Below are 23,160 nucleotides of genomic sequence, written 5' to 3' on the forward strand. Positions count from 1 at the left end.
CTTTGAATTATGGAAGCTGTGATGCGGATCAGCAGAGTTTCAACATCAAAACTAAAATCTCTGCTGACCAAACTCAAAGAAGAAATCTTCAGATTTATTGTACCTATAAAGTCTTCACCCCCATGGAGGTTTGCTCATCTTACTGCTGTTCCACTTTGAATCACAGAGGGTTTAATTGGTCTTTTGTGATGCTGATCAACAGAAAAAGACTCTTTAATGTCAAAGTGAAAATGGATCTCTACAAAGTGTTCTAAATTAATAAAAAATTATATTTAAAAACAAAGTACGAACACATAAGCATTTAATACGACACCGTAAACCATCACTGAGCACGCCCGTTGAGTTTAAAAATTTTTACAAAATTGTCTGGTGTTTCCATCGATTGTATCTGGAGGGTCAGAATGGTGACCTAACCTACATAATGAAGATCAAGGAACACTCAAGCAACTCCATGAAAAACATAAGTCAGGGGACGGAGACAAGGAAACATCCAAGTCACTGAATATCCAGTTAATGCAATCATTGAGAAATAGAAAAGAGTGCGGCCAAGCGGTACATCAGCTAGAGCAGGCTGGCCACAAACACTCAGGACTATAAGTGAGGGAGGCCACCAAGAACACCGAAAGAGTCACAAGTGACAGTGGCTGGCACTGGACAGACTGGGCAGACATCAATTGTGCCCGAGTGCTTCACCTGTTTCAGCTTTATGGGAGAGTGACGAGGTCTCCCAGTTCTGCATCCTGATGCAAAACTACAGAATTGATGTGTCTTTTGTTATTGGTTTATATATTATACGTGCCCTGTGGAAGACTGGGTGTTAGACAGACCCCTAACCCGAACACAGACGGGCACAGACACACAAGTCCAAAAGCACAGCATACCCTTTAATCTTTTTCTTGCCTTTACAGAACGCAATGCACACAATTCTTCCCAAAATGGCTCAGTCTCTTCTTCTCTCTTCTTCCTCTTTCCCACCTCCACCTCCCGACTCTGGCGCCCTCTTTTATACTGCACTCAGAAGCGCTCCAGGTGCCGTTACATCATCTTCTGCTAGCAGCCACCTCATCCCCTTCATAATACGAGCACAGCAGAGAGTAGAAATGAGTCCCGGCAGTCGTCTCACAGCTGCGTCAAGTTTGGTTTTTGGTGCCCAGAGTGCCAATTCTGCCTCCAATTCCCATGATTTCCCTGCAAGATGAAGGACCGCTTGATGGGCCGGATGCAGTTTAACATCATAGGCAGGTTAACAGGATGCCCGTGTAACACCTGGCTTGCGGCTTCAGTGTCATTTCCGCAAGGTAGAACTGGACCGTGTGTCTGCCCTGGGGGGGTTGCCAATTGGGATCCCAAGCTGTTTTGTCGAATCTGACCTGACCTCGTATAAAGTAAAAATTCAACCTGTTGAAGTGTTGAATTGGGGGGTTTGGGTTGGGGACAGACACACACAAAAAAAAAAAAAAAAAGTTCCTCTATTTTACATTTAACGATGCTTTTTACATTTTAATGACAAACTGGGAGCTGAAACATAGAGTGAGCCAAAAAGATGGACCACAATTCAAATGTTTATCCTACAAAAACACTACAAAAGAGAATACATTTCATTACGACCCAAGAAGGGGCATACAAAATCGATTATCACTGTATTTTATAAATCATGTCTTCAAGATGGAGGCCATCATTAGCGATACACTCCTCGAGGCGATTTCTGAACGCTCACATGACTCGTTCGGCCATTTCCAGTGTAATAGCGGCGGTTTTGTGGCCAGTGATGTCCTTGAGGGCTTCTAGGTTTTCAGGTCAGTGTGTGTATACCTTCAAGTTGAGAGAGCCCCACAAGAAGAAATCGCAACAGAGGGAGATCAGGCGACCCTGAAGACCACCCGACATCACCACGCAAGGAGATCAGCTTCCCTGGAAACATCTCCCACAAAACTTGCATGGATCTCCGTGCAGGGCGTATGAGCTGTTGCTCCAGGCATCCAGCACATCCAGTTCTCTAGCACTTCAATGTCACATTCTGAAGTGACGGTGACTGCTGCTTCCCGGCCCCTCAAATAAGTAAGGGCCTACAATGTCACATTCTGCAACGGCGCATGAAACTGTGACACACTCATTGTGCGGGGGTCTCTGATGAAGTTCATGAGGGTGGGTTTCAGCCCAATAGCGCAAGTTTTGCTTATTTACGCCACCACTCAAATGGAAATGTGCCTTGTCACTGACATCGCATGACGCTGGCATCTCGATGAATGTTGGTGCACAACTCTCCACGGCTCTCCCAGTCTCTTCAGCAAGTTCCTGCACTCCCATAATTTTGTAGGGATGGAAATGAAGGTCCTCAAAGACGTGTTAAATGCCAAAGGCAGAAGGGCGCTGAATGTCTAGGAGACTGCAAAATGGACGTCTCTTACAGCTTGGATGTTTTCAGGCGTTCGTACACTCCGAGGATGGCCTGGAGATTTTCTGTCTAAATTTTGCCGCCCACCAGAGAATTTTTTTCCCCGATTTGGGACGTCACCGTTAGGAGGAATGCTGAAGTGCGTTCGGAAGGCGTGTTGCATAGCGATGATGGATTTGTCGTTTTTGAAGAACGCTTCGACAGTGAAAGCACGGTGCACACCGGACCAAGGTATGTGGCCTGCCGACTGAAAACTACAAGGGGTCGCCGATCAAAGGACCCCCACCAACCCACCTGGCACAATGACCTTGAGAAATGTGCCACTTCATTTTGGCGCACCCTGTATAAATGATGTCACATTTGAGCCTTGATCCATCCACTTTTTGAAAATACTTTTCACACTAAGACAGGAAGAGATGGAAAAAGACGATCTGCTGTGGTAAACCCTAAGGGCTCATTTATACTTCACGCTCAGAACGCGTACGCGTCCGCATCATGGCTGCCACGCGTTCCCAGCGTTCATTTCACACGTCCTCTGAGCAGGTCCTCAGAAATTAATGCGACGCGTGCGCGAGTTGCAGTACCAGCAAAAAGTCGGGGGGCGCAGTGTGCTAAAAGTCGGAACGTGACGTCACAGTCTCTGTTTACTATCTACATGTGACAGCAAGCCTCTATGGAGATCCTTCGGGGATCGATGTGCGCACTTTGCTGTTTGATGAATGGCTCAAATACAGCGCTATACATTATGTAGCCGATATGAAGTTGCAAAAAAAAAAAAAATAGACGGCACAAAAGATGGCATGCGAGACTTTTAAAATGTATTGTGTCATTTATATGTTTTAATTTTTGCAACTTAACAACAGCAACATAATGTATAGCGTTATATTTGAGCCACTGAGAAAAAAATAAAGGACACGGTGAAAAGGTGTATTTTGTGATTAAAGTGGAAATTTCGGCTTTAATCTCGAAATGTCCACTTTTACCCCGTAGTTTACTTTATCATTAAAGCAGACGGTCGTAAACGTCATCCCAGTTTTTAATCGCTACGAGCTTCTTGGACCTGACAGCAGGTAAAGTAAAACAAAAAAAATAGATGGCACAAAAGATGGTATGTGAGACTTTTAAAATGTATCGTGCCATTACGATCGGGAATATGCGACGCTTGAATATAAAAGCACCGCGAATGCATCTGTATGTCTGCATTTTGCTTCAGCAGCGGAAAGCAGCAATAGATCGCCAAACAGAACAAATTAAATGTCTGATATTCTAACTCTCTGCACATTTAGAATCTTTAGATTTATACTTGATATCACTTTCATGATAAAATGCTTTAAAATGTGTATGTTACATTTTACATATAATTTCATTTAAATAATGAATACTGTTAATAAATACACACATGGGGGTGTCACGGTGGTGGAGCGATAGCACTGCTGTCTCGCAGGGAGTTACGTTGCTGGTATTCCACACTGTGCTCCGGTTTCCTTCCAAAGATATGCAGATTTGGGATTTGGTGCGGCTAAAATGACGCCTGTGTGTGCGTGTGTTGGATTCACCTTGCGATGAGCTGAGGCCTCGTCCAAGGATTGTTTCGCACTCGTGCCCAATGCTTCCTGGAATGGACACATACATCCCTGGATTTATGGATTTAATCAATAAACATCCTTTTCAGAGATATTGCGGTAAGGTGTTATCGGAATTTAATAGGTGTTCTAGGCAATTCACAACACAGAGAAGCCGAACATGTTCTCACCGCGATAATATCTCGCACTGCCACCTGGTGGATTCTTCCAGATTTACGTAAAGTACGCGCGCAATTATAAACACTACAATGCTTGCGTAGCAGGAGCATCCGCTGCAGCATGCGTTGCGTGAAGTGTACCTCCGGCCTAACAGGAGCATATGGAAGATGATGATGATGACGACGACAATGGTACGTTTTTCAGGATTCCTAGCGCAAATAAGTACAAGGCAGAGGAACCAACCCAGGATGGGACCCCAACCACAGGGGGGGGGGCTAACTTCGAAATGCATGTTTTTGAAACAGCAGTGGACAGGAGGGGAGTACCTGGTGAAACATTTCCATTTATTATTTAAAAATTGGTTACGGTGTAATAGTGTTTATGTTATTTTTATATGTGCGTTACACAGCATAACCTTAGTAAAAAGATGGCAATATGTAAGCTTTCGAGGCAACTCGGGCCTCTATATTCCATCTTGCCTGAAGAAGGGGGTCTGAGATGCCCCGAAAGCTTTACATATTGTCATCTTTTTAGTTAGCCAATCAAAGCGGTCATTTTGCTTGACTTCTCACTACATCCATAATGGCTAACACGGTACAACACCCCTAGTACTACAGCATAAGCTTGAAAGTAATGGCATGTACCTACAAACTGAAAGACCTAACAGGTTTGTCAAGAAAGAGGTGCATTATGGGAGTGTTTCAAGATCTCAGCTCCTGAAGAGTTTGCTGCTTCTGTCCGTTTGTACTTGTTTACCATGCATGACAGTTTTTCACTTGAGAAGAAGTCTGCTGAAACTTCAATACATGGTTATCAGTTCCACACCCGTCTCTCGCCGTGGTTATTACGATTACTTCCCTCATCAGAGCAAACATCCTGCCCCTTGGTGTCAAGTGAGCTCCACACTTGCTTCACAAAAAACTGTATGAACCTGCTGATCCACTTCAGTTTACTTGCCGCTGCCAGCAGGGTGGCACACAGGTCTACTCCAGAGCATTTCAGGATGGGGGGGAATGGCTGAACGCAGGTATTCTGACCAGCAAGTTGGGTGGCATGCATAAGACCAGGAGATGAAATGAGAAAAAAAAAAATGAAGAAGAATGGGTGACAATTCCTCAAAGGCACAGCGAAGGACTACGATCAAATGACAAGAAGTGTTTAGCTGAGATTATTGCTGCTAAAGGTGCGGCAACCAAGTATTGAGACATCAGCAGCAATTATTTTTACACATGGATGTCAGAGTGCTGGGTGACCTTTATCCTTGAGTAAAGACAATGAATCGTGTGTGTAATTTGAACATAAGTTTAATATCACTGTGCTCTGTAAAATAATTATTTTATAAATCCACTCACATGTACTGGCCAGGCCAAAGTTAACACACGGGGGCTCTCAGGATTTAGAGCTGCTAGGCAAGCATTTGAAGAGAGAAGGTACAACTACGACAATGGGCATTGGACTATTTCTGTATGTTAGAGATACAATGGAATCCGCTCCTTGCCTTGTTTGGAACCTAAGAAAGGGCCTGCATGTAGAGACACCAGCAGCCAAACACCTCAAAGCCGACGGACGGATGGGTGACAACGTCATCCATCCTGAAAATACCTTCCAGCGTAGAGACAGAAAATGGCAGACTGTATACATCGAGATCTCACCTGGGCAATTGTCTTGCCATTTGGCTTCCTTCATCTGTAACGCCATGTAAAACGTCATTAAAGAAAGCCAAGTTATTTTCTCTTATGCGATTTCTTACCACCGTATCACTAAGGGAGGGATATCGCCTTTTTACATTATATCTATATGTGGTGTTGCGAGTCCACAGCTCCCATCAGGACGGCCAGTTTTAAATAAATAATCACCGCACTCGCAGTTTAGCGAGGGGGCGAGGTGGTTGTGTGGCTGAAGTGGTTCCCGGGATGATTCGTGATGTGGCCGTCTGTCACCTAAGTGCACTGGTGAGAAATCGTCCGCATCCGTGATTGTTCTCGGGGCTGCTGATTTGCCACAGCTGCCACGTCCTCTTCATAAATAGAAGCACGAGGCGGCTAAGGAAGAAAGAGAAGATAAAGGAAGGGAAAAGATGACGGAGGTTTCAGGAAGCAGCGAGGAGGAGAGAGAGCCGGTGCGAACGAGCAAAGGCTTGAAGTCAGCTGGACAGCGGAGCCCTAGCAGGGGTGTTTGACCAACACATTGGGCAGTTGGAAGTGGTCGCTCCTGCTGAGCATTTTATGAAGGAGCGGGAGTGACCGGCGGAAGGACAGCTGGCCGCGTAAGGCTAAGAAGGCAGCGGGAGTCGGGAGGCTTGGAAATGGAAGCCCCAATGTGAGCGTCCTGGCCGTTGGGTAAAAAGCCAAGTCTCAGTGTGGGGGAGCACAGCCGAAGCCAGGGATCGGGAAGCCTCCAGACCAGTAGAGTGGAGAGAAGGGCAGCTGCTGGTAGGGCGACTCTCCAGTTGAGAAGTCTAATGGGAGAAGCAGGGGAGCCGCCAGGTAAAAGACACACACGAGGCATTGGATTTTTTTTTAAAGGACCGCTTCCAGCGTTGTTTTAACCTCGTCATTGTTTTAAAGGATTGTTTTTTTTTTTAACCTCCACTTCACAATTGTTTTTATGGATTATTTATTTATTTAATGATTTAAAGCTCTGCACTTTATTTAATTTGGACTTTGTTTTGTTGTTGTTGATTTTAATAAAAGCACTTTTGCATAATCCCCTTGCTCTATTTGTTGTGCCTCGCTGCTGAGCTCATCGGTAACATTACCGACGGTGCAGGGTTCACGGGTTCCCCGAACGCAGGACAGAAGCATGGAGTGAACCCGTATTGTCACACTATACAGATTCAAGATTCTTTATTTGTCACATTCATAGTTATACAGTGCGGTGGGTTGGCGTCCTGCCCGGGGTTTGTTTCCTGCCTTGCACCCTGTGTTGGCTGGGATTGGCTCCAGCAGACCCCCGTGACCCTGTAGTTAGGATATAGCGGGTTGGATGATGGATGGATAGGTATACAGGACAACACGCAGTGAAATGCATCCTGATCCACTTATCAAAACTGTGCAAAGTTAGAAGAATATCACAACTAGATTGAAACATAACAATATAATAGAACATAATAAATAAAAATTAAGTGAATAAAGTAGAATTAAGTGTTAAGGTGCATTTGTGCAGTGATTATTGTGCAAAACCAAAGTTAGACAGGTGCCAAGTTAAATGACAGACCAATTCCAAAACAAGGTAAGGGTAGACGGCATAGCACAACTTCCAGTCCAGTCCAAGTATGTGGAGGGTCATGAATGAGATGGCGTGTTCTGATTTAACAGTCTTATGGCTTGAGGATCAAAACTCCTTCTGAGTCTCTCTGTCCTGGCCAGGATTGCCCAATTTTATCAGATGAAACAGCCTATTGCTGGCATGAGAGGAGTCTTTGATCATCCTGAGAGCTCTGGTCCTGCATCTTCTGGTGTAAATTGTCCTGCAGAGATGGTAGATCTGACCTGCAGCAGGGTCCTCTGTAGGGCTTTATGGTCCCAACACAGCAGTTTCCAAACCAGGATGTAATGGTCTGTGTCAGGATACTTTCCACAGTGCCACAGTAGAAAGTCTTTAGAATCACTGAAGAGACCCCAAACTTCCTAAGCTGTCTGAGATGGCAGAGTCTCCGCTTTGCCCTTTTGGTCTGAACTTGGATGTGTTCAAACCGTGTCAGGTCCTCAGAGATGTGAACCCCCCCGGTATTTAAAACTGTTCACCCTTTCCACTGGAGTCCCATTAATGATGAGGGGCTTATAGTCCAGCTGCTGTCTCCTGCTGAAGTCCACCACCAGCTCCTTGGTTTTGCTGACGTTGAGCTGGAGGCAGTTTTCCAGACACCACAATGTCAGGTTTGCAACTTCATCCATATAGTTTCGGGTTACTTCCATCCATTATCCAACCCGCTATATCCTAACTACAGGGTCACGGGGTGTGCTGGAGCCAATCCCAGCCAACACAGGGCACAAGGTAGGAAACGAACCCCGGGCAGGGCGCCAGCCCACCGCAGTTTGGGTTACTTCAAATGCCGCAATTACAAAAAAGAACTTATTCCACCTAGGAAGCTAGCGACCCCTAGAGGAAATAGTGTGCCAGTGTAATAGGCTAGAATTCAGTGCTTTAAAGAAAATGACATTTCTGTGTGTTGCTTAGTGTAATGGGCTATAAACCAGTGATTTAAAGAAAAGGCAGCATTTCTGGAAATTTCTGCTACAGGATATCATTGCTGGCTCTCTACTGGATATAAATATTGACCTGCCTTGCAAAAAAGGGTCACCTGCTTTGAATAGTCAAGACTGCTGTGATTTGTAACTCCTCCACATACAGAGCTGCCTGCTTCCTTTGAAAATGAACGAGTTCTGAGGACACTGGTTTCCAATCTGGTACTTCTTGATAGCTGACCACAATACTATTGTTGAATCAAAGTAATTGTGTTTAGGCTATTTATTCTGCAGAGGAAATTGACAGGTACCATTGTTTAACTCAGGGGTCCTCAAAGTCGGTCCTGGGGGGGCCCACAGTGGCTTCAGATTTTCACTTCAATCAGATTCATAATCAGTGACAACACCTGATGACTCTGATCTCTCCTCCTCCTCTCCTCTTATTATACATTAAGAAAGCACAGCAGTGTGATTTTTACATTTATATGACATTTACGAGTACTTCTGCGTTTGCTAGAGATTTTAATGCTTACCTCCCTTTTGTTGATTTCATTCTACTGTATTTTAATAATGACAATTAAAAAACGAGCAGACAACACTGAATGGTGAAAAGCTGCAACTACTTTAGCGTCAGCCCCACTAATTAGAAAACAATGGATTAATTAGAAAAATGAACCCAGCCACAGAGGATGCACAAACCAGTGTGTTTCTTTGTGCCAGTCCCAAGCCCGGATAAATGGGCAGAGTTACATCAGGATGGGCATCCGGGAAGAAGAAGAAGAAGAAGAAGAACAAGGACCGAGTTTCATAGCCTCTGGTCTAACTACTCGTCATGCTGCAGAGACTGAAGCATTCATACACTGCTCAAGATAATGAAAAGAGCACCTTGAAAACAAATCAGATCTCAGTGGGGAAAACAAATCCTGCTGACTGCCTCTACTTCTATGGACTGATATGGTGATGTGTGAGGAACAAAAGGATGGAAATGAAAATGATCAACAGACACCCCGAAAATCAAATGGAGAAATGATGCATCTGGCAGGCGAGTCCATTTGGCCGACATTTCATTGCACCGACAACAAATCGTACTCAGTAGTATGTATACCATACACATGCCTGACAACGTCCTAATGTGCCGACTGATGGTGTCCTTAGGGATCTCCTCCCAGATCTGTAGGAACCAGCATAGGGTCTGCCAATGGGTCCAAGGATTTCATCCCGATACCTAATGGCAGTCATGTTGCCATTGTCTAGCCTCTAGAGGTCTGTGCGTCCCTCCATAGATATGCCTCCCCAGACCATCACTGACCCACCACCAGTCTAGTCATGCTGAACGATGTTACAGACAACACAACGTTCTCCACGGCTTCTCCAGACCCTTTCACGTCTGTCACATATCCTCAGGGTGAACCTGCTCTAATCTGTGAAAAGCACAGGCGGCCAGTTCTGGTATTCTATGGCAAATGCCAATCGCGCTCCACGGTGCCCACTAGAGGACATGGGGACCTCAGGCCACCCTCATGAAGTCTGTTTCTGATTGTTTGCTCAGAGACATTCACACCATTGGCCTACCTGCCTGCTGGAGGTTATTTTGTAGGCTATGCCAATGCTCATCCTGTTCCTGCTTGCCCAAAGGAGCAGATACCAGTGGGTCCTGTTGATGGGTTAAGGACCTTCTTCGAGGGGCCCTGTCCAGCTCTCCTAGATAAACTGCATGTCTGTCTCCTGGAATCTTCTCCATGCCCTTGAGACTGTGCTGGGAGACACAGCAAACCTTCTGGCAATGGAGGCACATATTGATGTGCCTGCCATCCTGGAGAAGTTGGACTACCTGTGCCAGCTCCATAGGGTCCAGGTATGGCCTCATGCCACCAGTGGTGACACTGACCGTAGCCAAATGCAAAACGAGTGACGAAACAGATGAGGAGGAAAAAATGTCAGTGGCCTCCCTCCAGCTGTTAAACCATTCCTTCCTGTTTTGGTGGTCATCTCAGTGTTGCCCCCCTAATGCACCAAAGCAGCTGAAACTGATGAACAAGCCCCTCCGCTACTGAACTGAGCAGATCAACAGCCCAGAAGTGTCACTGACTTGATGTGATACTCCTTACATTTTTTTTGAGCAGTTTATATTTCTGAGTAAATGAGAATAAAGAATAACAGAGGCTGCTGCTCCCTGCTTCTTCACCATATCACTGTGGCTTACACTCTGCAACATCACTGGCTTGTACCTGGTCAGGGTCGCCAAGGCCTGAGGCCAGTAACACCCACTTAGGTTCCCTTTCTCTAATGGTGCATTTTGTCTAAAGGTCTGAGGTCACTCTTGTATAGAACAGGCAAAAAGAGAGGCCATTACAATGGAGCAAATACCTTTCACTGTCCTGTACACACACACACACACACACACACACACGGAGCAAGTTATCAACAGAATCAAACAGAAATAGAGAAGGAGGGCAGCAGCTCTTACCAGTCATCTCCTACATTGAAGGTATTGAGACTCTTGGTGAACCCCTGCATGTTGTTGGGACTCACTTTCTGCAGGAAATCAATGTAATCCTCCGAGTGGAAACGGCACATGTCATGCTGGGAGGCCTTGTACGGCTTAAAAACCTGTCAAAAGAGAAACACTTGAGGGTCTACTGCTGGCCAGGCACTTCCATTCGGTGGGCTAATCAACAATCCACTGCCCAGTGCTTAAAGCAACCGCACACAGGTTTAGAGGGAACGACCCGAGTTACAAACAAACAAACAAACAGTCTTACACTTCACAATTAAGAAAAGACAACAGAAGTACAATGCAGTTTGTTTTTGTGTAGCCCAAAATCTCACAAGGATGGCTGCAATGGGCTTTGACAGCCCCCCCAGCCTCGACTCTCTAAGAAGACAATGGAAAAACTCCCCAGGGAAAAAAAAATGGAAGAAACCTTGGAAAAAGCAGTTCAAAGAGAGACCCCCATTCCAGGTAGGTTGGGCGTGCAGTGGGTGTAAAAAAAAAAAAAAAAAAAGGGGTCAATACAATACAATACAATACAATACACAGAACAGAAGACAAGTCATCCTCAATACAATAGTACAATAGAAATATGACAAGTACAGCGCAGAATTCAACAGGAGATGATATCCCATAATAAGATTTATTCAGAGGCCTGGAGTCCTCAAACTGCCTTCCCCCTATTGGCCACTCCACAGCTGAGTCAGCGCTGAGCCAGCCAATCAGATGAAAGTGAAAAGTAGCAATACTATAAAATGATAACCTAAATATGTTTATATTTATAAAATGGAGGTTATTTAAATCCTGCAAGCACGAAATACTTGCGTGGCACATAAAGACCTTTCATTTGGTCAGAATTTTCAAGTATTGGATGATCTGCTCAATTGTCGCTGTGCATTTTGTTCTCATTCTTGCATCCTGGACTTTGTGTTGCCTGCCTGTGAACCATCGTGTTTGGCTCACAAACCAAAGATCACTTTGCTCGAGTAAACCCACGACCCCTGGAGCCTCATGTATAAATGGTGCGTGCGCACAATAATGTTGTGTACAAATGGTTCCACACTCAAATCGCAATGTATAAAACCTAAACTTGGAGTAAAGCCACACACATTTCCACGGTAGCTCATACCCTGGCGTACGCAAGTTCTCTGCTCGGTTTTGCAGACTGGCGGCACCCAGCGTCAAAGCAGTGCTACAGTTCCTGTGTGGTTTCCCTTTCTTTTCCAGATCAACATCCCTAACACGGCTTTATAAATACAGTAATCCCCCCCTCTATCGTGCCGCTGCTACATCGTGGATTTATTAATACTATTATTATTACTAGGGGCTCCACCCCCTGCTCGCTTCGCTCGCCCACCCCCTCGTTTGTTTTACCGGATAAACAATTTAAAGAGATTGTTATTTTCATGGGAATTGTTACATATGCAAAATTTTGTAAAACCAATATTTGTCCTTTATTTCCTGGTTAAATATCTTTCTCGCGGCACTTGTAACGCTGCTCGCATTGTAAGGCGAGGGTCTGAACGCACGCGAAAGAGATGCGATCGGTTCAGCTGGTGTCTTGCTGCTGATGCTGGCCAGCCATGTGTTGTGCTTGTCGCGCTTTGCTTCAATCACGTAAAAGCCCGTAGAGCAGCTGTCCTTTTGCCACTTCGTGTCTCTGCCGCTCTCTTTGTGAAGGGGGGCAGCTGAACACACGCTAAGCAGAAGTGGACAGAGCAGCTACTGGCTTTGTGCTGCTTCTGCCAAGATGCATGCCTGTTCTGTTTGCTCTGCGCGTTCTGAAGGAGGAGTGTGTGTGTGTGTGTGTGTGTGTGTGAAGGTTGAACGCACCTAAGGAGAAGTCCTGGGATCTGGTCACGATCGCTTTGCTCAAACCCCCCCCCCCCCCCCGAGGCACGCTACACTCCTGCCACCTCGTGTTGGGCAGGGGGAGCTCAATGCACGCCAAAGGGGAAGCGGACTTTGTGCTGGCTCTGTGCTGCTTGTCGCTCTGCGTGGCAATCATTTAAAAGCCTGTACAGCAGCTCTTATCCTGTCTCACTGCCTTGTCTTGCGTGAAGTTAAAATATTTTATAACAGAGAGATGTTACTCATATCCTTAGCCCGACATCCACGTATCATATGTGTTTACAAAGTATGTTTTAATAAGTATACACTCACCTAAAGGATTATTAGGACCACCACACTAATCCGATGTTTGACCCCCTTTCGCCTTCAGAACTGCCTTAATTCTACGTGGCATTGATTCAACAAGGTGCTGAAAGCATTCTTTACAAATGTTGGCCCATATTGATAGGATAGCATCTTGCAGTTGATGGAGATTTGTGGGATGCACATCCAGGGCACGAAGCTCTGCTCCACCACATCCCAAAGATGCTCTATTGGGTTGAGATCTGGTGACTGTGGGGGCCATTTTAGTACAGTGAACTCATTGTCATGTTCAAGAAACCAATCTGAAATGAGTCGAGCTTTGTGACATGGTGCATTATCCTGCTGGAAGTAGCCATCAGAGGATGGGTACATGGTGGTCATGAAGGGATGGACATGGTCAGAAACAAGGCTCAGGTAGCCGATGCCCAATTGGCACTAAGGGGCCTAAAGTGTGCCAAGAAAACATCCCCCACACCATTACACCACCACCACCAGTCTGCACAGTGGAAACAAGGCATAATGGATCCATGTTCTCATTCTGTTTACTCGACCATTTGAATGTCTCAACAGAAATCGAGACTCATCAGACCAGGCAACATTTTTCCAGTCTTCAACTGTCCAATTTTGGTGAGCTCGTGCAAATTGTAGCCTCTTTTTCCTATTTGTAGTGGAGATGAGTGGTACCCAGTGGGGTCTTCTGCTGTTGTAGCCCATCCGCCTCAAGGTTGTGCGTGTTGTGGCTTCACAAATGCTTTGCTGCATACCTCAGTTGTAACGAGTGGTTATTTCAGTCAAAGTTGCTCTTCTATCAGCTTGAATCAGTCGGCCCATTCATTCTCCTCTGACCTCTAGCATCAACAAGGCATTTTAAGCCACAGGACTGCCGATACTGGATGTTTTTCCCTTTTCACACCATTTTTTGTAAACCCTAGAAATGGTTGTGCGTGAAAATCCCAGTAACTGAGCAGATTGTGAAATACTCAGACCGGCCCGTCTGGCACCAACAACCATGCCACGCTCCAAATTGCTTCAATCACCTTTCTTTGCCATTCTGACATTCAGTTTGGAGTTCAGGAGATTGTCTTGACCAGGACCACACCCCTAAATGCATTGAAGCAACTGCCATGTGATTGGTTGATTAGATAATTGCATTAATGAGAAATTGAACAGGTGTTCCTAATAATCCTTTAGGTGAGTGTATGTGTGTTTAAAGCGTGTGGGGTGGGTACTTTAAGGCTTAAACTATAAAAAAAAAAAATGTATTCTTTCTATATTGCGGATTTTCACCTATCGCAGGTGGGTCCGGAAGGTAACTTCCGCGATAGGCGGGGGATTACTGTACACAGAATGGCCAAACTATTCCAAATACTGTAACTGCTTTAGCGTTATTACTCTTACTGCACCTTCTTCTTCTACTCCCCTACTCTCTTTTTCTGTTTCTTTTTCCGGTTTCTTTGTGGTGGTGACCTGCGCCACCACCACCTACTCAAAGCTTCATGATGCTCCAACAATGATGGATGGATTAAAAGCCAGAAGTCTACGTGACCATCTTCATCAAGCCCTTCCGTGAGAACTCTAAATCCAAAGAGGACTGTTTCATTGATGTTAGGTAGAATGTCCAGAGGGGACTGATCAGGTGGTCTCATGGTCTGGAATCCCTGCAGATTTTATTTTTTCTCCAGCCGTCTGGAGTTTTTTTTGTTTTTTCTGTCCCCCCTGGCCATCGGACCTTACTCTTATTCTGTTAATTAATGTTGACTTATTTTCTTTTCTTACTGTGTCTTCTATTTTTCTATTCTTCATTATGTAAAGCACTTTGAGCTACTTTTTGTATGAAAATGTGCTATAGAAATAAATGTTGTTGTTCTCTCAGCTGCTCCCGTTAGGAGTTGCCACAGCAGATCCTCTTTTTCCATATTACTCTCACTGCACCACTGTATCCGAGTGTGAATCACAGCTCAGCAGCTGAGCAGATTATCGATATACAGCATCAAGCACACGCTGCCTCAGCCATGCACACAGTTTATTTGAACTGCTCTCATATGACAAACGCTTCAGAGCCTTTCCTGTACGGACCTCGCAGTTCAGAAAGTTTCATCCCAAGAGCTCTAAACGCACTCAGTCAGTACTTATTAGTACAACCACCTCACTGTAAACTTGCACTACAGTTACTGTATAATATCGCACAACCTGAGCCACTTTATAAAGCTTGTATTTACATATGATGACGATATCATTTTTAAGATGAAATGCAGCAAAATAGATTATATTATACAGATAGAACTTTAACTTCATTTAAATAATCTATATTGTTAATAATTAAACATGTGAGGACACGGTGCCGCAGCGCTAGCAATTTATCTGGTGCTCCGTTCACGTATTGTTCCTGCCTCACGCTGTATTCTTGCTGGTACGACACTGGAAGGATAGACGGACAGAATAATTAAACACATACTACGAAGATATTTCAATGTTCCTTAAAAGTTTTGAAGAATCGGCGTTCTAAGATAACAGATGGCTGAACGTCTATTACAGAGATTGTGTGGCGATTGGGTATTTGGGGAAAGGAAAGGAAGGACAGGAATTGGAGGTTAGTACGTTCTTCATTTCTTTCTTTAAGTGGGACCCAAATTAGAAATGAAACGTGAAGTGAGTGAGCCAACAAAAGACCACCCAAGTCAGGGCCTCAAACTCCAACCAGCTGCTTAAAGAGGCACCAAGCCTTGTCGTTAGCTAAACTTGTTCTTTAATTCCATGGCTTCTTGCTGCTCTGATTGCACAATAGCAGACATTTTTAAAATTGTTGATTTATTTCTTTAATTTTTCTAAGAGCGCTGGTGAAATGTTTTGGAGACCTGAGCAGATCAACATTCCTGAGACCACCGCCCTTTTTATTTTCAGATATTGTATGATGGTCACAGTCTGCTGGTCCTGTTTTGGTTCAGTTTGTATCTCATTATTGTTTGGCTGCTAATTAAAGAAAAAGAAACAAGGGGTCCGAGTCTTCAAGAGTAAGTCAAATAAAATAAATTCAAAAGAAGTTATTTGGCAGTGTAAGCAGGTCACTGATTAAGAAAAGGGTCAGAATGAAAACCTGCAGCCACTGGAGCCCTCCAGAACCGGAGTTTGAGAAGCTTGTAGAGCAGGAGTCCCCAACTCCCGTCCTGGGGGGCCCCAGTGGCTGCAGGTTTTCATTCTAACCTTGTTCATAATCAGTGACCAGTTTATGCTGCTAATTGACTTCTTTTTAATTCATTTTAATTGCCTCTTTTTTTTTTTTTAAAGATTTGTTCTCCGGAATTTCTTCCTCACTCCTCCAAATTGCTTCCTTTCTTTCCTTTAAATGGCACCCAAATAAAAATGACATGTGAAGTGAGTGAGCCACCAGAAGACTAAGTCAGGGCCTCAAACTTCAACCAGTTGCTTAATTAGGCACAGAGTCTTGTCGCACATTAAATTTAATTCCATGGCTTGCTGCTACTCTCATTGTGCCACAGCAGACATTTCTGAAATTGTTGAATTTCTCTTTTCTAAGAGCACAGGGGACCTGAGCAGATCAACATTCCTAAGACTTTCACCTTTCTTTATTTTCACATATTGTATGATGGACACCATTTGCTGCTCATGTTTTGGCTCATTTTGTATCTCACTATTATGTGCTTGCCTGCTAATTAAGGAAAAAAAGAAACAATTTAGGGGTCCGAGTCTTCAAGAGCAAGTCGATTACAATTAATTTAAAAAGAGTAAATTAGCAGCGTAAACAGGACACCTATTAAGAAAAGGCTAAGAATGAAAACCTGCAGCCACTGTGACCCTCCAGGACCGGAGTCGGAGTCCGCTGCTCCAGTCCCAGTAGCTCTCGAGTTATCATGTGACAGATCTTAGAATTTTATACACAGAGATTTAAAAGTGGCTAAAACACAAGCTTTAAATTAAAAAAGATGATTTAATGAATGCTGCTAATGGAGTTTACTTTATGATCAATATGTACCTACAAAAGCAAACTGAAAGGACATACCATCATCTTCTTATAGAGTCCATAGTGCAATACCAGACTGTGAGTGAGAGACAGGCGGTGAGGTTTCATGGGATGTCCAGCACCTTAAAAACAACAATACTGTTATTATTGACATCCTTATTTTGACTTAGTTTCTGCAAATTATGATTAATCAGGCTGTTCCTTATGTGATCAAAATTGTAACAGTTACATTGACGTTCTCAAAGTCCATTCACTTTTCGAACCAGCTTTATCCTGAAAGCTTTAGTCTATCCCAGCAAGCTCAGGACACAACACACGGACAGCCCCTGGACAGGACGCCGGTCCACCGGAAGGTGAACACACACAAACACACACCAATCCGCCAAACCAGCATAGAAACGGATTGTGGGAGGAAATCACAGCAACCGAAAGAAACCCCATGGGGAGAACATGCAAATTCCACGTAGGGAGTTCCCAGGAAATGAACTCTGGTCTCCTGGAAGCGAGGCGGCTCCTTCTGCTGCACCACCCACCTGATCTCATTACAGTGCCCAGGAGGACGGAGCCTACCGAACATCTTCAGACGATGGAAGGACCCGTGCAGGCACACACGACCACGAAGACCCCCTCGAATCTCCAAACGAGTTAACACGCACGTCTTTGGTGATGTGGGAGGAGACGGCACGCCGACAACCACCCGCGCGGAATTCGAAACCAGGATGCGGTGCCCGTGGACCAGCAGCTGCCGCAGCACTCGCGACTGTGCCACCCTGTCAGTTAAACGGGGTAACTAAAAAAAAAAACGCTACCAGAAAAGGCATCCCGCTCTTGAGAAAATCTCCGCTAAGATTAAAAACATCCTATGACTGAAGTGGCTCGGCAATAAAAGTAGAACCAATCTGCACACATTCACGTCTAATAATACTCTATCAAACCCATAAAATGTACGTATTTATGCGCTTACTGGTATGAAATAAACCCGAGCTCTTTAAAAGAGGTATTCATAATTGCATCATTTATTTACCGTAATGGAAGTTGCCTACATCGGGATCGTAAAAATATGCCGTTCTATTCGTCATTCTCAGCAGGCTGCAGTGATATATAGCGTGAAATGGAAAACTGTTGCTTTTTTTAAAAAATAAAAAAAAAAAACTATTTGGGGACACACATTCATATGTACATCTACAGAAAAGCAGATGAAACTGCTGCTATTCAACCCCAAGTCGCCATATTGAATGCGGGCAGGCGCACTACATTACGTCACAAGTAATCGTCGGAAGTTGCGTGACGTCATAAACACGCGCTCGGGAAATGGCGTTAGTGCGAGTTTTGTGGTGCGCTGCAAAATTCTCAGCAGGTGGAAAGTCTTCATTAAAGGTTGGCGTTCAGTTTAACGGGAGAGAACGACGAACGGAATGTGACATTTTTGTATTATGAAACCCCCTAAACAGAAAGCGATGTTGCTTATTCAGGGGCGTAGTCGGCATCCCGGGTGGGGCGGATCTTTTCTTTTTTGTAATAGACTTTATTTAAATTAGTTTACTGTTTTGTTCGTTTTCAGTATATGTTTCGTGTTTTCTTAAGGATTTTTTGTGAAAAGATTAAGATAAACGCAGATACACCTTTTATTTATTTATTATTCCGTGCACGGCTTCGTCTCTCTCTTAGACAGAATACAGTCGGGTTTTATGTTTTAAACTAAAGTACATCAATAAATAAACTTTGTAAAATAGAACACAATATTCGATGATACTAAATACTACCAGCTTTTCGTGTTACTTCGCTGTTTCATTTAGTATGAGTATTGTACATTTAATTTTGCTGGGTTTATGTTATAATGACCTTCTTATTAATGACGGTTTATATTTAATAGTTGGACTTTTCCGGACGGCCCGTTTCAAAATTTCTTCTTCTTCTTCTTATTATTATTATTGTTTTATTTCAGAAGGTCTCTCTAAAGCTTGGTTTGTCGTCTCTCCGTCAATCGTCCTTTTCTATACGGTTAGATTGTTGAAAGGTTTTCAAAACTGAATGACTCGTTTGCATTTATCATTGCGCTTTTTCATTACAATTAATTCGCAATTCCGTTTTTATTGCTCTCATTTTCGCACAAATGGCGTTCCATACGCACGTGCCAATCGACATGCCAATCTAATTCAATAGCCCTGACTCTTAACAGTCCGGTGGTCTTTCAGAATCGTGAGGAGGGACACACAGCTTAAAATGTACCATCTGATAAAGTTACAGCAGTGCTGAGCTCATGTTGACTACCGAAATACGAGCGCATAGTAGATAATGGCGACCTCGACACTTTGTAACCCAGTGAAGCTGACTAACGAGAAGGCCACTTAGTTACACGTCAGGTCAGGTCATTTTCTAACGTGCCTTAATCCAGACCGGCGCTGAGGCCAATCGCAGCTAGCATCGAGCACAAGGCAGGAACAAACCCTGGACAGGGTGCCAGTCCATCACGGAGCAAACACACACCTAACACACATCAGGCCCGTTCATCTAACCAGCCTGACTTTGGTCGGTGGGGAGAACCGATGGAGAAAACATGCAAACACCATGCAGGGAGGACGCGGGAGGTGAGCCCTGGTCTCTTTACTGGGAGGCAGCAGCGCTTCCACTGCGCCGCCACCACAATTTAGTTCCAGTAATAAAGAATTGCAGAACATGGAAGATTGCGAGGCTCGTGTTCTGCTCTGAAAATCAAGCTCTTCTCTATTCTTCTTTTTTCTCGCCCTATTTTTGGAAATCCACTCCAGAAATACCTTCCTGTGTAAAGAAGCTGATTCACACATTCCTTGTGCATGTGTAACGGAGTTAATGTACGTGTTCAGGTTGTATATGTTGTGCTTTATATTAAAATATAAAGGGTATTTGATGAACATTGTGCACTTAAGTTTTTTTTTGGACAGCAAGCAGTTTTGGGGGTAATAATAATAATTCTTTGCATTTATATAGCGCTTTTCTCACTACTAAAAGCGCTCAGCAATTGCAGGTTAAGGCCCAACAGAGCAGAGTCTTTCTTTTTTTTTTTGGCATTTACGGGATTCGAACCAGCAACTTTCTGATTGCCAGTGCAGATCCGTAGCCTCAGAGCCACCACTCCGCCATAGTGGTAGACCACCTGCCCAAATTTATATTCACACCTGCTATCGTGTAGGCGATGAGCAACACAAGGCTACACAATTTAGCATCACCGTGTAAGATTTAGGTTTATTTATACCACAAAAACTAAACTAGTCCAATTTTGTATGATTTTTTTTATGTAGTACAGTTTGTGTATTTAATCTCGAGCCTCAGTGTTTACTAACGTCGCTTATCTTTTGAATGGAACTCTTCAGGATGTACAGATGAGCGCGCCCTTGTGTCACCTTATGGCTCAGGCAGCGTTTGTTTAAAGGATTACGAAACGCCGAGCGCTGCTGAGCCTTTTGCTACCCTGACTTGCCACCAGGCTGCCAGTCTTCAGAGAGTTGCACTTTCATTTCTGGTATCCCCGTTACCTGCTGCTTTTTAATTTTGGTTTGTTTATTTTTCACTCCATTACGTTATTAGTTTTATATATATATATATTTTTACCCCCACGTTTGTGTTGTTTTTTCCAAACAGGAGAAAAAGTAAGGAACGTCAGAGTTCAGGGGCACCTGGAATTTCTCCAGAAAAAAAATGGTCTTTCTTGCTTGCTTGTTAAGTAACCGTAGGCCCCACTAACCCTAGAATTGGGATAATCCAATTCTTAGAATCCACCTTAATAAAAAGGTAAGTGTGTCTGTAACACATCACAGATATTTGTAGTAATGCAGTGTATGTTTGTGATGCTCCATCTGTTGGAATGACAAACGCAATGCATTTTCTTACTACATGCATTACAAAATGCATTCCAGTAGATGGCGCACTGCGAACATTAAGGCTGCTGTCTGCCTTGATTACTTAGACTTGCACCCATTTTGGACGGCTAGAACAGCTAGTGCACCTTATTGAAAGGACAAGTGTCTGTGGGTCTCTCTGATTGATACGGTGTATCACAAACATTAACACTGCTTTTACAAATCTCCTATTAAAATAGAGAACATATGCATTGCTTTTGGCATTCCAACCGGTGGCGCATCACAACCATTTGTAGTAATGCATTTTATTAATACAAATGTTTGTGATGCGCCATCTGTTGAAAAGGCAAATGCAATGCATTCCCTTAATATATGCATTACACAATGCATTCCAACAGATGGTGCACTGTATTGTTAACACTGAGGTCCACTTTGATGGCTTAGATTTTTACTCTACTGTATTTGAAATGGTAGCACAGCTAGGCCACCATAATGAAAGGATAAGTGTCTGTGGGTCTGTCTGGTTGCTATGTGTCCATCATTCCAACAGATGGCGTATCACATCCATTTGCAGCAATGAAATGTTTGTGATGTACCATCTGTTGAAAAGGCAAATGCAATGCATTTTGTTGCTACATGCATTAGAAAATGCATTCCAGTAGATGGCGCACTGCGAACATTAAGGCTGCTGTCTGCCTTGATTACTTAGACTTGCACCCATTTTGGACGGCTAGAACAGCTAGTGCACCTTATTGAAAGGACAAGTGTCTGTGGGTCCCTCTGGTTGATACAGCGTATCACAAACATTAACACTGCTTTTACAAATCTCATATTAAATCATGACAAATGCATTGCTTTTGGCATTCCAACCAGTGGAGCATCACAGCCATTTGTAGTACAGTAATGCATTTTATTAATACAAATGTTTGTGATCCACCGTCTGTTGAAAAGGCAAATGCAGTGCATTTTCTTACTACGTGCATTACAAAATGCATTCCAACCGATGGTGCACTGTATTGTTAACACTGAGGTCCACGTTGATGGCTTAGATTTTCACTCTATTTGAAGTGGTAGCACAGCTAGTCCACTGTAATGAAAGGATAAGTGTCTTTGGGTCTGTCTGGTTGCTATGTGTCCATCATTCCAACAGATGGTGCATCACAACCATTTGTAGTAATGCATTTTATTAATACAAATGTTTGTGATGCGCCGTCTGTTGAAAAGGTAAATGCAGTGCATTTCCTTACTACATGCATTACAAAATGTATTCAACTGTGAACATTAAGGCTGATGTCTACCTTGATTACTTAGGCTTCCACTCTATTTGAAAAGGTAGCACAGCATGATGAAAGGGTCTGTTGTCTGGTTGCTGTGTGTCCATCATTCCAACAGATGGCGTATCACAACCATTTGTAGCAATGAAATGTTTGTGATGCACCGTCTGTTGAAAAGACAAATGCAATGCACTTTATTGCTACATGCATTACAAAATGCGTCCCGGTAGATGGTGCACCGCAAAAGGTTAACTCGGGAGGTGGGGGTCCACATTGACTTCTTCTATTTCAACCCACCTTAGAAGGGTAGCACAGGTAGAGGACGACTAAATGCTTTCCGTGACCCTGCAGTGGACTGGTGGCCTGTCCAGGTGGTGTTCCAGATTTGCACCCAGTGACTACTGGGAATGGCCCCCAGCTGCCCTCTGACCTTATCCTGGATAAACACGTTAGGAAAATGGATGGATGGATTCTGTCTTTGGGAGAAAATCCAGCTGTACCCGCTTTAACGGCATCTGAAGGCTTTTCAAATGTTAACAGTGCCCAGCATTGAAGACTGAAAGGCTGATCAGACCTCGGCGTCTTCTTGCATGTGATCTCCGAAGTGAACTTGACATTTGTTCTCTTTAACAAAGGCTTTTATTGTGTTGCGGTTCTCTGAATCCCAGTGTGCCGGACCACCCGGACGATTCGTATCATCTGCGCAGTTTCTCTGAAGGCTCAGCTTCCTTTATTGTTTTTCTGGTTAGTTTCTTTCTCACCAGGATTCACCATTTGGGACCCCACGGCCTCATTTTCTTTTCTTTTCTAATGGACAGATTCATATTTGGGGAATTTTTGTGCCCTAGGAATCCATTTTTACGTCCGCTAAAGTAAGGAGCTGGTGGCAGAGTTCAGGAGGAAGCAGCAGCGGACCTTCACACCTGAGCAGCTTCAGGTACCTCGGGGGTTCACATCTCTAAAGGTCCCACGTGTGCTTCCAGCTCAGGACGTTTTTTAGTTGCTCATTTCCTCATTGAGTCCTTTCAGTTACGCCACAGCCTTTAACTTGAAGTACGCCGTTGAAATGCCGGCTGTCATTTTCACCCGTCAAACTTGAGAG

The 23,160-nt window shown here is 44.1% G+C and overlaps 1 protein-coding gene across 2 annotated transcripts in view; it reads right to left on the minus strand.

Moving 5' to 3' along the window:
* The window catches only part of hdac3 (histone deacetylase 3), a 75,052-nt gene extending 56,852 nt beyond the window's left edge, over positions 1–18,200 (minus strand). For both annotated transcript variants that reach the window (XM_039774226.1, XM_039774225.1), the window contains exons 1-3: positions 17,973–18,200; positions 16,988–17,070; positions 10,792–10,934 (exon numbers count right to left, since the gene is read on the minus strand). In XM_039774226.1, coding sequence (XP_039630160.1) covers positions 10,792–10,934; positions 16,988–17,070; positions 17,973–18,027 — 281 coding nt within the window. In that variant the 5' untranslated portion in view covers positions 18,028–18,200. The remainder of the gene's footprint in view (positions 1–10,791; positions 10,935–16,987; positions 17,071–17,972) is intronic.
* Between the last annotated feature and the right edge of the window lie 4,960 nt (positions 18,201–23,160).

This window comes from Polypterus senegalus, chromosome 13 (assembly GCF_016835505.1).
Source record: "Polypterus senegalus isolate Bchr_013 chromosome 13, ASM1683550v1, whole genome shotgun sequence".
Lineage (NCBI taxonomy): Eukaryota > Metazoa > Chordata > Cladistia > Polypteriformes > Polypteridae > Polypterus > Polypterus senegalus.